Genomic DNA, 16975 nt, shown 5'->3' with positions numbered 1-16975 from the left:
TTGTGTTTAGACTTTATACCATGTAGAGATTGTGTCAACTTCTGTTCCCTTAGACATTTATTGAAACATACAATTTAAGCAAGGTACCTAAACTTTTACACACAACTGTAAGTTAGGCGCCAAGCACTAAAAATCAGAGCTAAGAAATTATCTCTGACCTGACCTACCCTTGGCCCTGTCCCCTAGTGAAAAATAAGCACCTAAAATTAGTGTGGGGGGATTTTAATTTATGCACATCTAGGTGCCAAACTCCTCAAATTAGGAGGCTAGATCTTTTCAAAATCTACCCCCATGCATGTATATTTAATTATTTTTTTAAATGGATACATATAGTTAACGTGTGGCAATTTATGCTCCTTTTCCAGATACTCAAAGTATGTGTGTACTTTTTATCCACTCAATCAACAAACGGTGACAGTAACTTTATTACTGGCGTGCAAGTGCACATGTGCGCGCATTCTTCAGCCTAAACCCATGGACGCGTCTATTTTATAACATACACATGCATATGCACGCATGATATAAAATAGCCTGGATGTGCGCACTATTTTAAATGGTTGTCCGCATGTACGCGCAAATCCTGCATCTACCATATAAATGGGGAAATTTTACAAGGGATTCACACTGACGCCATAGGTAGGTTTCCCAGTTTGTTCCCAGTTCGCCCAGTTTAGGGATAGGACTTGCAAATCCCCCTAATTTTATAGCCACCCTTCACCACTGTTAGCCCGGACCCTTAAAACCCCGCTGCCTTGCCTATATTTTTTTTATTTTACTACTTACGCACTTATCCATAGCAAAAGTTAATTTATGTAGCAGGGGAGCACGGCACATGCAAGGACTCATAAGTATTTACATACACATTCCTTGGCCAGGCCCCAAGATGCCCACGCCCCGCCCAGATCATCCCCATGTTCCACCCCTTATTAGAAATGTGTTACTTCTGCGTACAGCAGGAGAAAGGCTCGTCCTCGAGCAGCTTTTAAAATCTGCTCAAGGCCTGACTTGTGTGCATTTCTCCCAGTTTTGGCACATGCAGGGCTTTTAAAATTTAACTTTTTGTATGTACTTTATGTTTGATGATCAGGTAGGTTTTTACAAGCTGCAAGTCAGGCAGCTTATTAAAAGAAATTGGTGGATTCTGTTCTCTATGCAAGTGTTCTTCATATGTAGTCTTTAGCTGAAGTTCCATCTACCCAGAGGTCCACAGTAATCTATGGCATTTTATACATTTTTAGAGAATAAAAGGTGGATTTTAAAACCGGCGCATGCACATGGACTCGCTGATTTTATAACTTGCGCATCGCCGCACATGTTATAAAATATGATGCCCGTGCGCACATGAATGCCCGATTTTATATCAGTGCGCACACTCGCGAGCGCAAGGCGTCTGATTTAAAAAATATGCATGCGGTGACACGATCGGCCCATTCCCAGTCCCCTCTGAGTCCGCACTAGTTAAGGAGTGGACTGGGAGGTAACTTCCCTAGCCCCCTACCTATTCTGCCTCCCTTTTTCCCTCTCCTCCCTGACCCCTAAAATCTCTCTTCTTACCTTTTTTTTTTGTTTTCAAACTTATTTCATCTGAAGAGATGAAGTAAGATCTGTGCGCGGGTCGGCTGCCGGCGCGCGCTTCCCCGAGACAGCACAAAATGGCGTTGTTCAGGCCGACTCCCACCCTGCCCCCGGCCTGCCCCTTTTCTAAACCCTGGCTCATCCCCGCATACCGTTTAGAAAATGCACTCGGCCCGGCCACTAACGTGGCTGCTGGAATTTTCATCTTATTTTTAGCTAAGCATCTTAATATAAAGAACTTCTGCTTTAGCTGTAGCATATTGCCAGAGGGAGGGACTTTAAGTAGTCCTGAGTGCTTGCATCTAAAAAGATTTGTTAGCTTAATAAGGTATCGTCTCTAACCAACTGTTTTGTTGATGTTCTTAAAACAAATGTAATTTTAATTTTAGTGTTTGTGTCAAATTCCAGTATAGCTGGTACTGAATCCTGGCTTCCTTACAACAATGAAGATGGAAAACATTCTCTAAAAACACTGTACAATGCTGTTTGCATCATCAACATACTGACTAATATATAACCTTGATGTATCCAAGTCTATACAAACAATTAATTAACAAATGGGAAATCCATGCCGGTGGTGACTGTGCACTTTTTATTTAGTGCCACATTATTGTTATCAATGAAGAAGACACACAATTTTGAATTGCCATAGGATAAATGTAAAGCTCTCCTTTTAAATACCGATTTACTCCTTCTTTTAAATTAATGGCCCTGTTGAAGATGTTTTCCATATTATTTTTGTATTGATGATATTCCTGGTACTAGTGCCCCCTGGTGGATCTAATATGCAGTTTCTGAAACCTGGCGCTAACCTTGGTCACTGCCCTGGTCTGGATCCCACTCACAGAGGGGAATACAAGTTGTCTGGTTATGAAAGCTGTTAAATTTTGGTTCTGAAGGATTTTATTGGCAATGAAATAGCAAGGAGAGGATATCTTGCAGAGAATATCTGCCATTCACACACATCTGAACAAATAATCAGTTATCTAAAATATAGGGGTCGATTCTCAAACCTGCGTGTGGGCATAAATGTGTGCGCACTACCTGGCGCGCACACATGTACGCCCGATTTTATAACACGGGCGCGCAGGCGTGCACGTGTTATAAAATCGGGGGTTAGCGCGCACAAGGGGGTGCACAATTGTGCACCTTGCGCGGGCCAAGCCCGTGCCGAGCCGCACTGCCTCCCCCCGTTCTCTACGCCCCCCCACCCCACCTTCCCTTCCCTTCCCCAACCTCCCCACCCTTTCCCTCCTCCCTTTTTCTTTGTTTTTCTTTTACTTCCAAACTTACTTCAGCCCTGGGGTTGAAGTAAGCCGCGAGCGCCGGCCAACTGCCGGCGGGATCCCTGGCACAGCAGCCATGCAGAGGCCTCTGGCCACGCTCTGCCCTGCCCCTTTTTGCAAGCCCCGGAACTTACACACGTCCCGGGGCTTTACGCGCGTCGCCGGCCTTTTGAAAATAGGCCCGGCGCGCGTATGACCACTTATACGCGTAACCCTTTGAAAATCTGACCCTTAGATTTTTAAGTAAGTAGACTTTTAATTGAATAGTTCGACACTAAGGAATAATAATAATAATAATAATAATTTGCATTTCTATTCTACCTTTCCAGAGTAAGAGGATAACTTTAAAACAAGCATGCACTCATGCCCATATATGCACTTATGTGGGTGCGAGCACACGTACTCATGAATATTATAATCATCCATGCAAGTGTGCGCACATTATATAAAAAATGTCTATTTATACATATGTGTGCTCCTAATTTTAAGCATTTACATGAAGAAATGTTATTTGCATATTTTCCTTAGTACGGGTCGGCTTTTATGCTTGCAAGTCAAAACATTTTGTAACATTTTGTGTAGAAAATGACCAGTTTGACAAATTAGGCCACCACTTTTCCCAGTCTATCTCTAGGTCATCTAGACACCCCCCCCCCCCCCCCCCGATTATTCAGCTGCACTCCCCCCAGTTTACCCAGACCCCTCACCACTCATTATTTGGATACAAGAATTATATTTTGACTTACACCAGAGAAGGTACAGAGAAGGGCAACCAAAACGATAAAGGGGATGGAACAGCTCCCCTATGAGGAAAGGCTGAAGAGATTAGGGCTGTTCAGCTTGGAGAAGAGACGGCTGAGGGGGGATATGATAGAGGTCTTTAAAATCATGAGAGGTCTTGAACGAGTAGATGTGAATCGGTTATTTACATTTTCGAATAGTAGAAGGACTAGGGGGCATTCCATGAAGTTAGCAAGTAGCACATTTAAGACTAATCGGAGAAAATTCTTTTTTACTCAACGCACACTAAAGCTCTGGAATTTGTTGCCAGAGGATGTGGTTAGTGCAGTTAGTTTAGCTGGGTTCCAAAAAGGATAAGTTCTTGGAGGATAAGTTCTTGGAGGAAAAGTCCATTAACAGTTATTAATCAAGTTGACTTAGGGGCGGATTTTCAGAGCCCTGCTCGCCTAAATCCGCCCAAAACTGGGCGGATTTAGGCGAGCAGGGCCCTGCGCGCCGGTGAGCCTATTTTACATAGGCTCACCGGCGCGCGCAGAGCCCCGGGACTCGCGTAAGTCCCGGGGTTCTCCGAGGGGGGCGTGTCGGGGGCGGGCCCGGTCGTCGCGGCGTTTAGGGGGCGTGTCGGCAGCATTTTTGGGGCGGGTACAGGGGCATGGCTACGGCCCGGGGCGGTCCGGGGGCGTGGCCGCGCCCTCCGTACCCGCCCCCAGGTTGCGTCCCGGCGCGCAACAGGCCCGCTGGCCCGCGGGGATTTAATTCTCCCTCCGGGAAGCGTAAATCCCCGGAGAAAGGTAAGGGGGAGGTGTAGACAGGGCCGGGTGGGTGGGTTAGGTAGAGGAAGGGAGGGGACGGTGAGGGGAGGGCGTTAGAGGATTCCCTCCAAGGCCGCTCCGATTTCGGAGCGGCCTTGGAGGGAATGGGGGTAGGCTGCGCGGCTCGGCGCGCGCCGGCTATACAGAATTCATAGCCTTGCGCGCGCCGATCCAGGATTTAAGTGGATACGCGCGGCTCCGCGCGTATCTACTAAAATCCAGCGTACTTTTGCTGGCGCCTGATGCGCCAGCAAAAGTACGCCTATTCGCGTTTTTTGAAAATCTACGCCTTAGGGAATAGTCACTGCTATTAATTGCATCAGTAGCATGGGATCTTCTTAGTGTTTGGGTAATTGCCAGGTACTTGTAGCCTGGTTTGGCCTCTGTTGGAAGCAGGATGCTGGGCTTGATGGACCCTTGGTCTGACCCAGCATGGCAATTTCTTATGTTCTTATGTTCTTAAATAGCAGAGGTAAATATGCACAAGCAACAGCTGTATGCATGCTGCATGCACAGCTTATAAGATTGCAACTTTTGAGATAGATATTAAAAGCCAGGCACGTGCCAAAATCAGGAAAGGCAAGCTCAAGTCGGGCTCATACGCACCCATCACATTTTAAATGCCACCAGATGTGCGTCTACCTAACGCTGCATGCATATTTCACTCTATTTTTGTTGTACTTACGGCCCTGCGCCCCGCCAGTCATACCTCCCGGCTCCCTGCCGTGAGGCCAAGGGGGTCCTCCCTGCTGTCGGCTCGTGCGCAGGCCTGCCAGCATGAAGGACGCCACCGCCGCTGTCTTCTGCCTGCGCGCGCCTGGGGAGGAAATTTAAAGGGCTCACAGCAAGAAAATGCCGCCAGCTTCCTCCCCTGACATCAGGGCACTGCCCTATTTAACAGGACTGCCATCATTCCCCCGACAACTTGGCAACGAGTCTACCTCCGTGTTCCTGGTGCTCCTCTATGTGCTCAGCAGTAGTTCCTGGTTTCCTGGACCTGCTTTCACCTCCTGTACCTGTCCCTGCCTCTCTCTGCCTGTTTCGGACCCCGGATCCTGTTACCCTTCGGATGGACCTCCCTGTTTTGACCTTCGGACTGGACCTCACTTTGCCTGCTCGCCGCCTGCCCCGACTTTCGGACTGGACTTCACTTCACCTGCTCGCTGCTCCCCGACTTTCGGATTGGACCTCACTTCGCCTGTTCGCTGCCTGCCTCGGACCTCAGACTCGGACTTCGTCCTGCCTACCGGCATCTCCGCAGGGGCCCCACCTAAGACCAGCCAGCCCCGGTACCCAAGGGCTCAGCCTGCGGGGAACAAGGGCTGATAGTGGCGAAGCTCCAGCTGGCCCCTGCTTGCCTCAGGTCTCACCTCCTAGCGCTGGTGACCCATGGGAGCTCAACCCTCGTGGGTAGCATCAACACCAACCTAGGCCAAGGGTCCACAACCGCCACCCAGGCATAACAGTTTTAAAAAGGGGCCTGGGTGGATGTGGTCCGGACAGTGCGTGGCCAAGAGATGTGCACGTAAATACATACATGCCCTGGCACACACCCAGGTCCTCGGTGTAAGTTTATGTCTGCGATGTAGGAGATGTATGTTGTAAAAAAAAAAAAAAAATTAGCCATCCCTGAGAGGTTTAAAGGTCTAGGGCAATTGGGGGGAGTGCAGGACCTAGCTCAACACTGGGCAAACTGTTATCTTTGTTATCTTTGATGAAATTTTGCATTTGGCCAAGGACCACCTTCTCAATGATTAGAGAGAAGGGGAAGATCGGAAATAGGCGATAGCTCGCAGGGTTCAGGAAATCTAGACCATTTTTTTAATAAGGGGATGATCTACAGCAGATTTTAAAGATTAGGCAGTAGTCCTTTGAAGAGGCAGGCTTAACCAAAAGCTACCAATCTCAGGTCATAATATTGTGATCAGTGATGTGGAGCAAGTGTTGAAGGTACAGAAGTTCTCTTTTGTTTGTACCAAAATTTCAGTAAACTCAGACAGAGGAGTAGGCAAGAACTCATTCCATGTGGCCTGTATAGGCAAATCAGGAATGAGGACTAGGGTGGTAGGAAATTATTCAACAATCAGAGAGATTTTCTTATTAAAGAAAGATGCAAGTTTTTTGCAAGAAGCAATGGACACAGGCTGGGAGCTGCAAGTGGGCACTGAGGTCAGAGAGTGGACAATTCGAAACAGCTCACGGAGTTGGGAAGCAGCTACAGATATCTGGGCAGAGTTCCAGGCCCACTTGGCATTATCAATAGCAGATTTATAAGACACTAAACAGGAATGGTAGGTCGAATGATTAGAGTCGGACTTGTCCTTGCACCACCCACCCTCAACTTATCATAGGGTGCACGTATGGTCACGTAAGACAATTGAATACCAGGGTGCAGTTTTGTAGTGCTTTATTGTGAAAGACTTTATGGAGGCATCTAGAGTAATATGCAAGGATGACTGCTAATTGATAAACTAGACACATCCTGGGGGCAGGCTTTCTTGAGAGAAGGCCATTTACCAGCATAATTGATAGATAGGATTCTAACAAGGTAGAATACACACCCAACATCTCACACACTACTAGTATATTATAAAAAAACAAAAGGAACTTTAGGACTAAAGGGGGTGGCATGATTTGCCAGTTGGCCATAATGCCCTCTCCCTTAAATAATGGGGATTTGAAAATCCATCTGACCATCTGGTGGGATCAAGGTGTTACCAGAAAGCATACAAGTAGAAGCACCACAAGATAATAAAACAAGACGTACCAACGTGAACTGAATGTGGGTGGTATACATCTGAGCCATACTCGTTAGCAAACAGGCAGTGTCCAGACCCATGGAGTGAAACAAAAGAGAGGAATACATAGAGATGCACTTATGAACACATGCACTCATGCGTGCACAAAAGGAGCATGATCCTTAGTCGCACTCCTTTGTGTGTGCGACTGAGGCTTGTATCCCTCCAGCGTGTAGTGTCTCCGGCATCGCCACAGAGGCTAAATGGGAGTTATCCACCGATGTCACTCAAAGGCCAGAGCCAGTGTCAGCATTGGGCAGGAGGGAATCGCTAGGCAGCATCGGTCCTCACCTGGAAGATACAATGCACAGACTCAGCGCAGGCAGAAACAGCACGCAACACAAATGAGTAGACAGTAGGTAGCACAATTCAAACATCTTCGGCGTCACCACAGATCCTAAAAGGGGGAGATCCGCTGATGTCACTCAATGGGTGGAGCCAGTATCCGCATCAGGTGGGAAGGAATCACTAGGTAGCATCAGCCCTCTTCATGAGATGCAGATGGACTGGGTGGACCGGTAGACTAATTGGTAAAACTGGTAATTTCATTGCTGTGCATGTTATAAAATTCTCTGATTTATGTGTATATAAGCTGACTTACAGGGGGGTAAATGCATCTGAATAATGCGAATAAAATCTATTCATGTACCCCTTTAAAATTCAAAGTGCAAATATGCATGTATATCATCTGCACACACTTAGCCAGCTAAATTCAGACTTATCTGGCTAAGTAGTACTTTTACCTCTACTTGGACAGATGTGAACTTATCCAGATAAATAGGGGTCTTTTACAAAAGCTTTTATAACTATCTTACATACATACCCAGATAAGTCTGAAAAGTTCTTCTTAGATAGACAAGTAGCGCTTTTCAGACATATCCAGGTAAGTGCTGCTACTTAGCCGCATAAATCGGAACTTATCCTAAGTGCCGCTACTTTCCCAGATAAGTCTGAACATGCACAACTCATGGTTTTTACATAAACGAGCATGTGTGCATGTATATGTACTCATATTTTTATAACCTGTGCATATCATTTGCGCTCAGGTTATAAAAAACAGTAGTAAATTATCTTGCACCTATATACACGCATATATGGGCGCACACAAGCAGTTTGGAAAGTTGTTCTCCCTCAATCTTTCAGAATAATTTTCAAAAGAAAATGTAAATATAAATGTAACCATATTCCATATCCTGTTTTGTCATCTGTGTTGACTGATATTAAATTTTGGATTTAGCATCCATTGCCTTTCTTCCTAATTTAGACAGACTAGATGCTGTCAAGTAATCTTCTCTGAACCAATCAGAGTTGCTGTTAGAAATTTGAGATGTCACAATAATGGGAAAACATAAAAATTTTGTAAACAAATATTTGACAATATCTATTGTTGAAAATAATGAACTTTTATCATTCTTCCAGGAATTAAAATGGACGTCACTGAAGTTATTTTATCAAATGACCCACTTGAACAGGATAGAGATGATGGTGAAAGGAAAGCAGACAGACCCCGGGTTATGTCAAAAAGTGGTCACAGCAACGTGAAGATTGACAAAGTAGATGGAGTCTTCCTCCTTTACCTCCAAGATTTGTGGACCACAGTTATAGACATGAAATGGAGATATAAACTCACCCTATTTAGTGCTACTTTTATCATGACCTGGTTCTTTTTTGGAGTCGTCTACTATGCCATTGCATTTTTTCATGGTGATTTACAGGAGGAACGAGTCCTATCCAATCATACACCATGTGTCGTTAATGTTGAATCTTTAACAGGAGCCTTTCTCTTCTCTCTGGAGTCTCAGACTACCATTGGCTATGGATTCCGATTCATCACAGAAGAGTGCCCCCATGCAATTGTTCTGTTGGTTGCCCAACTAGTCATCACAACCTTGATTGAAATCTTTATCACTGGTACTTTTCTGGCAAAAATTGCAAGACCGAAAAAACGAGCAGAGACCATTAAATTCAGCCATAATGCTTTAATTACAAAACACAATGACAAGCTTTGTCTTGTGGTTCAGGTAGCAAATATGAGAAAGAGCCTGCTTATCCAATGCCAACTTTATGGAAAGCTTCTTCACACATATGAGACCAAAGAAGGTGAGAAGATCCTGCTGAACCAAGCTAATGTAAACTTCATTGTTGACTCCTCTTCAGAAAGTCCATTTCTGATTTTACCTTTAACTTTTTACCATGTACTGGATGAGAACAGCCCCCTCCGGGATCTCACGCCTGAAAACCTAAAGGAAAAGAATTTTGAACTAGTTGTCCTTCTGAATGCCACTGTGGAATCCACCAGTGCTATCTGCCAAAGCAGAACGTCTTACCTCCCAGAAGAGATCCGCTGGGGTTTTGAGTTTGTGCCTGTTGTTTCTGTTTCCCAAAATGGAAAATATGTGGCTGATTTCAGTCATTTTGATAAAATCAAAAGAAGCCCAGATTGCAGCTTTTATTATTCTGATGCCGAGAAACAGAATTTGGAAGAGAAATACAGGCAGGAAGAACAAAGAGAAAGAGAGTCAAGGATTGGTTTCGTACAGCAAAGCAATGTCTAATGGCCAAACTCAAAGTCTATGAACAGAAAAGGACATTTTAAAAGGAAGCATTTTTGAAAAGGAAATTAACTGAGACATTACTATCACCTGCTCTGTAGCAGCCTAGGTGAATGGTAAATGTCTGATATTGTCTTAAATGGGTTCCTTTCTTTACAATGTGAAGCATTTCTTTAATGGTTTATTAGCTTAACAATTGTCTTTACAAGTTGACATAATTTTTTTCCATTTGTTAAGTGGAATTGTTTTTTAAATTCTAAAAATGCATTTCAAATATCTGGATAGCTTTCACTCTAAATACAAAAAAAAGTAGGCGGGACCAACATAAAGGGAAAATGTTCTTCTGAATAGCTCTGTACATACTGTATGTATTCTTACTGTATATAAGGTACTAATTTATGCAGACTTCACTGTTCTGAAATATTACCCTTCCACAGTGGATATGAGCCTCAATCAATTTGTCTGAGATAATGTGCTAAAAAAAACCAAAACAACAGGTTTGTTTACCTGGTACAAGGAAAGTCTGTTTGTATGGCAAATACTCTCTTGGCTGCTTGAAGGTCAAGAAAACCTTGATCCTTTCGGTAGTTTCTATACTTAAAAAGTGCTGGTCTTTTTTTTCCGATCATTATTTGATAAATGTTTCCTTTGCACTGTTTACTAGATGATAAGCCAGGTAATGTTTATAAACATAGGATATGTACAATAAACAGAGGCTATTTAATTTTTCCACAGTACCAAAAATGCCTATTTAAAATTCTTCCCAGATCTGATACGGATTCACTTGTCTGTGGGCTTTCACATTGAGATTGCCTGCATATTGTGGTCAAAACTGCTTAAACTCCAAGGGAGATTAGCTAATTCAACAAGTTTTCCTAAGAGATTGTTTTAAGTTTGCCAATCTAATTTGCCAAATCTTTAAACGTCTTGGTAAAATAATGGTGGTTTAGGATCATGATCCTAAATGTTGCCCATTTTGTTAGGAAAGGGCTCTTACCAGCTCTTCCCCAATTGGTGAGATATACTGAGCTTTGTATGAAATAATTGAATGAGGGGCCCGCTCCAGCACATCGCCGCCCATGATACAATAACTTTTGGAATGTATTTCCTGATTTTTGACCTAGTATTGCAATGCAATGCTATGTGAAGTTAAATACTAAAAAGACTGGGTCATGATCCTAAATTATGATTACTTATTCCATCTCCGTTTGGTGCCTTTATCCATCACTCACTATGTGATGCTGAGCAAGCCACAATACTCATACTTACATTGTAAGTTTTTTGTAGCAGGAACATTGTAACAATTGTCTTGTACAGTGCTGTGTATATATATTTTATAAATAATATTATTAATGGGGGAATGTACACTTTACATGGTATCTGACTACCAATAATGCTTCTGCTAATGAGCAACTCAGAGAAATGCCATGGATTCATTGGAAATGAGTAGATCACTAACTCAAGACATTCTACCCTTCCAAATGCTGCTATCACATCTAACGCCCAAGAAACTCATTCTGCTATGGTACTTGACATTTGAAAATAATACCACTGATGCTGCCATGTCTGATGCTTCACAAGCTTCTTCCAATTTTTTATACATGAGTTGATGCTACTGATGGTGCCTTTTCAATCTTATATACTCTGACTGTGGCAAAGGAATATTCAAGTGAAAAGCGATAAGGGGTTTAGGATGAACTTTCAAACCCTGGCAGAGAACTGTCCTCAGAACTGTACCCCAGAAAACGGCAGCAAGAATGCTCTCAGTAGATAAAGAGTTTTTAATGTGCTCTTCATTTCAAGATCCAGCATTTAATCGCTACCCAGCCTAAGTTACTGCACTGGGGATGATGGGGATCTGAGTCATTGATGGGACTTTTTCTACAATCATAATTAATAGCTTTTCTTTCTTGATGCACTGTAAAAATAGGTAGCAACAAAAATCCTTTGCATATGGTAATTAAGACAGTGCTACCTATGCTTCAAGCTTTTTTCTTTAAGACCAACTGCTCTGTTTGAAAAAATGGCTCCCGCTCTATTGCAGTAGATCAATAGGAACCACTACAGAACATGTTTGCCTTACTGAGAGTTAAAGTTAGCATCAACATTAATTTGCTGGAATTTCTAAAATCCTTAGCAAAGAGTCAGAATAGGAGCAACACATCCCTACTAAGGGTTTCCTAGAGGGGTACACAATGATTTGGTTTGCTTTTCAGTTCATTTTTCTCCTATTATTTTGTTTTGTTTGTTTCATTTCTTTTCATTTATGTAGAACTGAAAAAAAAAAACCCCTAACTTAAAAAAAGAAATGAAAAACAAAACAGAATAAAAATATAAAAAAATGTCAGGTCCCCACCACTACTGGAAAAATATTATTAAAAATCTTGCCCTCTTCAATGTTTGAAGTTTTCTATATGAGGCAGAAACAATCCTTGGTCGCTCTTGCCCCATCGGTGAGTCCATTGCAGACAGCTCCGGAAGATGGAGCCCAACAACCATGTACTCATTTCTGTTGTACAAAATGGTGCCAGCCTTGGTCTTCAACTGTGAAGAAAACATCCAAGCACTGATGGGGGAACCGGCGGAGGGCCAAGAATAATCTCTAAACATTCTTTTCTGATGGTGACAACTGTATTTTGTTTCAAACCAAAACAAATGAAAATGAATGAAATTTCATTTGGTTTTCTTCCACTTTATTTCAAAAATAAATGGAAAGAAAACAGAAAATGTTGTTACAATTTACCAGGTCATCTCAAATGAACAGACCACTATGTTCAGTGAAAACTATAATATCACCAGTACTTTCTTTAACAATTTTCTAGCTATGTCATTCCAAATAAACTTTTTTTGGATAGGAGTGATTGAGGGCACACAGAGAGCGCACCCCAGAAGCAGATTCCAAAACATGACATCGTGGCGAGTGCTTTGAAGAGAGTTGATAAAAAGAAGTAAAGTAGTTAAGATTTCACGAGAAGTCACCGTTTGGCGGAACAATGATTATAAAAGTCTGAGGACCATGCAAATTTTGTGCGGTCCCAGTATACGAGTCCCATCTGAAGAAAAGTTGATGTTGAATGATACAACTAGAAAATTGTTTAAAAAATAAATACCGGTGAATGTTTTGTGGTGGTTTCAAATGAATGCACATACCTAGTGTTTCCTGATCTGTTCTATACCTCCTACCCCAATATACCAGGTATACCTCACGACTGAATGTGACTGAGAATTTATAGTGCTGAGCAGGTTTACATTATGGAGGTTATTTTCAAAGGGATGTATGGGGACAAAACTGTCCACCAGGGTTGCTAGAAAACTTATGCACATATCCCATATTCATGAGTAAGTTTACCCAGACAGAGTAGACACATTCCTGAGGGTAGGTTTTACGCGCCTAGAGCTTTGAAAATCTGGCCCATTATGAAGTACATTGCTAAACAGATTACAAATTTTAGACAATAAACATAAAACAATAATTAAAATAAATTAATTAACAAATAAAATACAAACATTTGCCAAACAATAAAACTGAAAAGCATAGAAAAACTATTTTAAAAAAGCTGCCTGAGCATTTTTATATCATCAATTGCTCAAAGAGAGACCGGAAAGGAATTCCAGTGAGAAGGACCTGAGTCAGAAAAATGCTTGATTTTTTGGGGGGTTTCACTTAGGCGTGCCCTCTACATAGTCATATACACATCCCATTTTCATGGTTAGCTTCAGGGTGCATGTCTACTGGGCTCTTCAGTGTGGCCTCTGGCTGAAAGATTGTCACTGTAATAGGTGGGTTAGATAGAAAGAGATGGGGGTGGGGCTTAAAATGGGAGGAAATCCATGGGTAGGTCCAGTTGAAGTTAATTCTGCTTGAATTGACAGCCCAAAAGAGCAGGCGGAAACTGCCAATAAATATCTGGCAAATCTGAGGAAACTGACAATATTCACTGTGGACTGACTGTTGATTTCTTGAATCTTCTTGCTGCAGGTCCCTTGACTTGGACAAATCTGTTCCAGCTCTGATGCAGATTCACTAGCTGGAAGACTGCATTGGATGATGTTTTATTTTTAAAGTTTGTCAAATTAATTTCATGAAAGTTGGAAAAGTTTATTTTTAAAAGTTCACACATTTCCAGTAGGCACATCTTGAGATAGCTTATTCTAACTACCAATTACTCTTTATGTGAGCAACTGTATTCTCAAGTTTGTTTTGGAGAGCTGCTCCATGTCACCATGCACTGTCACCCCCAGTATTTTAGAAAAATTTCAATTCACATAAGGGACAATTTTCATTACCCTAGGTGGCTGTTGCCAGGGGCTGTAGGGATCGATCCTGCAGTAGAGCCACAGGGACTCTAGCGCAGCAAGAATCCTGTAGGAACTATGAAGCTAAACAGAAATAGGGAGACCTTCCTTCAGAGGCTCCCTATTGGGCCAGCGTTAGGTATGTCCCAAATTCAGGGCCTGATATAGGTAGCCCTAGCCTAACAGATCTGTGCTGGTCCAACAGCCAAAGAGCTTGTTCTGCGATACTATTGTTTGCCTGGCCTGGTCTTTCCTCGGCTCCATTTCTGGTTCCTGCTCTGGTCCTGGTTCCCACTTCCTCCTGGTAGGTCCTGGCGGCTGCCTGCACCCAAGGGCCCAGCCCGCGGGGAGTGCGGCTGCTCCAGGCAAAATAATACGTACTCCAGAGTGCACGGCCTCTCTGAAGTATGCCCCTGCCTAGGCATGGTACCTCCTCTCTTGCCTTCAGCAGAGTGGGTCGTGACAGCTGCAAAGCCTGTGAATACGTTTTACCCCTGGGCCTCATAGCTAACTGCCTACAAGGCCTGTGATTGCCCTGAACTTTGTGCCCTGTAATTTATGCGGACAGAAACAGGCTGCAGAGCAACCTGTGTAGATCTGAAAAACAAACCTGTACATGTTGTTTTCCTATCCTACTCTCAACCCACCCCCACCCCAGGGACACCTGCCCTCAATCTGGCTAAAAGCGCATTCTCTGTGGAAGCCTGCATGTATTTTTTAGCCGAGTGAGGGCAGTTTTCAAACCAGCCAATCTATCCAAGCAAATACCTTTCAAAATTGTCCTTGTGATTTCAGATTTCCCACCAGAGTTCATTATTTTGCCATACTGAATCAGGTCTCCCCAGAGTCATTTTTTTTCCAGAAATTTATATAAATTAGGATTGCCTATGTTGATCGAAATGTTGCAATTCGGCAGTCCCTGCACCATTTAAGTAGCTCTTCCTTTGTATATGCTCAGCTTTTACCTTGCCTCTCAGCTGGGTATCTATGATGATAAGGATGGTGTCTCAAAGCTAAAATGTTCTGTTTTCCAGGATTCTGAGGAAGGAGGCCTTTGATAACTGGAGGAGTACCTCAGATTAGTCTTACAAATTTATGGCCAGTCAGCAGGGAAATTTTACACCCAGGGAAATGCTGATGTGCTATCCTGTTAGAGCACTGATATCTATGTCAGGCGTTCTCAACCCAGTCCTATCTAGCCAGTTGGGTTCTCAGGATATCCACATTGAATATGCATGAGATAGATCTGCATACAATGCAGGCCGGGCATGCAGATCTACTTCATGCATATTCATTGTGGATATCCTAAAACCTGATTGGCTAGGAGCATCCTAAGGACTGGGTTGAAAATCCCTGCTCTATACATCAGACCTTTTTCAGGACTGGCAGACAAACAATGGCATACATTTCTTTTTTCAAGATTATAAGGTCCAAACATTGCTGGACAAACAATTATAATATTCACTATCACCTTCTCTACTGCTGCTCATACCCAAGCTGATCTGACATTTTTTGTCACAGAATTGCAAAGCTGGTGACCTAAAAGGAAAAAAAAATATATTTTCAGTTAATGAGGCTATAGCATGCTGTAAAGACCACTGAGATATTAGGAGATATGGTACTTCACAGAAAACAGTAGCAGTAAATCAACAGAACCTGCACTGTATGCACTGCACTACATTGTAATAATAAGAAAGTGTTTTTAGTATTGTGCCATATTGTCAGAAAACCCTTTCTTTAACCTGTAATCTGATGTGAAATGATAAAATAAATAAAGTCATATTTTGGACATTAAAAAAGGAAATTGGTTTGCTTTTAAGTTGAGTAGTTTCAATCCATTTTGAGCATATAAATGTGCATTAATTATTTAGCAAGTACACAAAAGCAATGCATGCACAAAGTTGTGAGTATCCACCAGAGTCAGCGTGGTGGTTATCAATTGTGAGTGCAGGTTTTACTCAAGAGCTTCATGTGAGCAAAGTTCAAATTGACAAACAGAGCAGTAAGTCCTCTGACACGGACCTATGTTTCACCCAGAGTCTGCGATGGGAGGGACTGACGGGCAAACATCTCAAACCTACAAAATAAATGCAAAATATTCATAACAAGGACATTAAGAAGAAGGACTATATTGTCAGTCTCTGTAAAAGGAATGTGACATCAGTCTCCATGCCTCCTCATTTTCTCAGTGTCCCCTTTTCTTATGTCCTTGTCATTAATATTTACATTTATTTTGTTATTCGTATTTTGCATTTATTTTAAATCTGAGCTGTTTGCCCTTCAGTACCTCCCATCGCAGTCTCCGGGCAAAATGCAGATATATGTTGGGGGACTTACTGCTCTGTTTGCCAATTAGAACTTTGCTCACATGAAGCTCTTGAATAAAGCATGCATTCACAATTGATAACCACCTCTTTGACTCTGGTGGATACTCACAACTTTGTGCACACATTGCTTTTGTGTATCTGATCCTTTGGATGCGTGAACTCCTACTCCTTTTATTGGTTCTGCCTGTATTATTTAGCAAGTATCTCTAAAGAAGGTTTCTTTTTCCATACTCTCGGTGCTAAGTACCAGTCTGGCCCATCCATGTTGGTCTAAAGATGAAATCATTATTGGATGGATGTGCATTATTTAACTTGGTTGAAGGTGTTCCCAATTTCCTGTCATCCACTCCAGTGGAATCTAGTGCAACACACAAACATCAGAATTATTTTGTTTGCTTTCCTGAACTGTGGACCCATCCAGTTCCAGTGGTTTCTAAATCTGACCATCATGCATCTAGTGAAAATCATCCTGTTATCTCATGGCATCCACTCAAAGGACACACTATGAGCATGGCAGTCAGTATTCAGTGTGCAATAACTGAACAAACATAGAAAGAATTTCTAGCATTAAACTGAGCAAGTGTAGTC

The 16975-nt window shown here is 42.7% G+C and overlaps 1 protein-coding gene across 4 annotated transcripts in view; it reads left to right on the top strand.

The window, feature by feature from the left end:
• Nucleotides 1–15849, top strand: part of KCNJ15 (potassium voltage-gated channel subfamily J member 15) — a 109320-nt gene extending 93471 nt beyond the window's left edge. For all 4 annotated transcript variants that reach the window (XM_029603447.1, XM_029603449.1, XM_029603446.1 and 1 more), the window contains one exon: nt 8632–15849. In XM_029603447.1, coding sequence (XP_029459307.1) covers nt 8640–9767 — 1128 coding nt within the window. In that variant the 5' untranslated portion in view covers nt 8632–8639 and the 3' untranslated portion in view covers nt 9768–15849. The remainder of the gene's footprint in view (nt 1–8631) is intronic.
• The last annotated feature ends 1126 nt before the right edge of the window (nt 15850–16975 follow it).

Source organism: Rhinatrema bivittatum, chromosome 5 (genome assembly GCF_901001135.1).
Source record: "Rhinatrema bivittatum chromosome 5, aRhiBiv1.1, whole genome shotgun sequence".
NCBI lineage: Eukaryota > Metazoa > Chordata > Amphibia > Gymnophiona > Rhinatrematidae > Rhinatrema > Rhinatrema bivittatum.
This window is presented reverse-complemented; position numbering and strand designations above follow the sequence as displayed.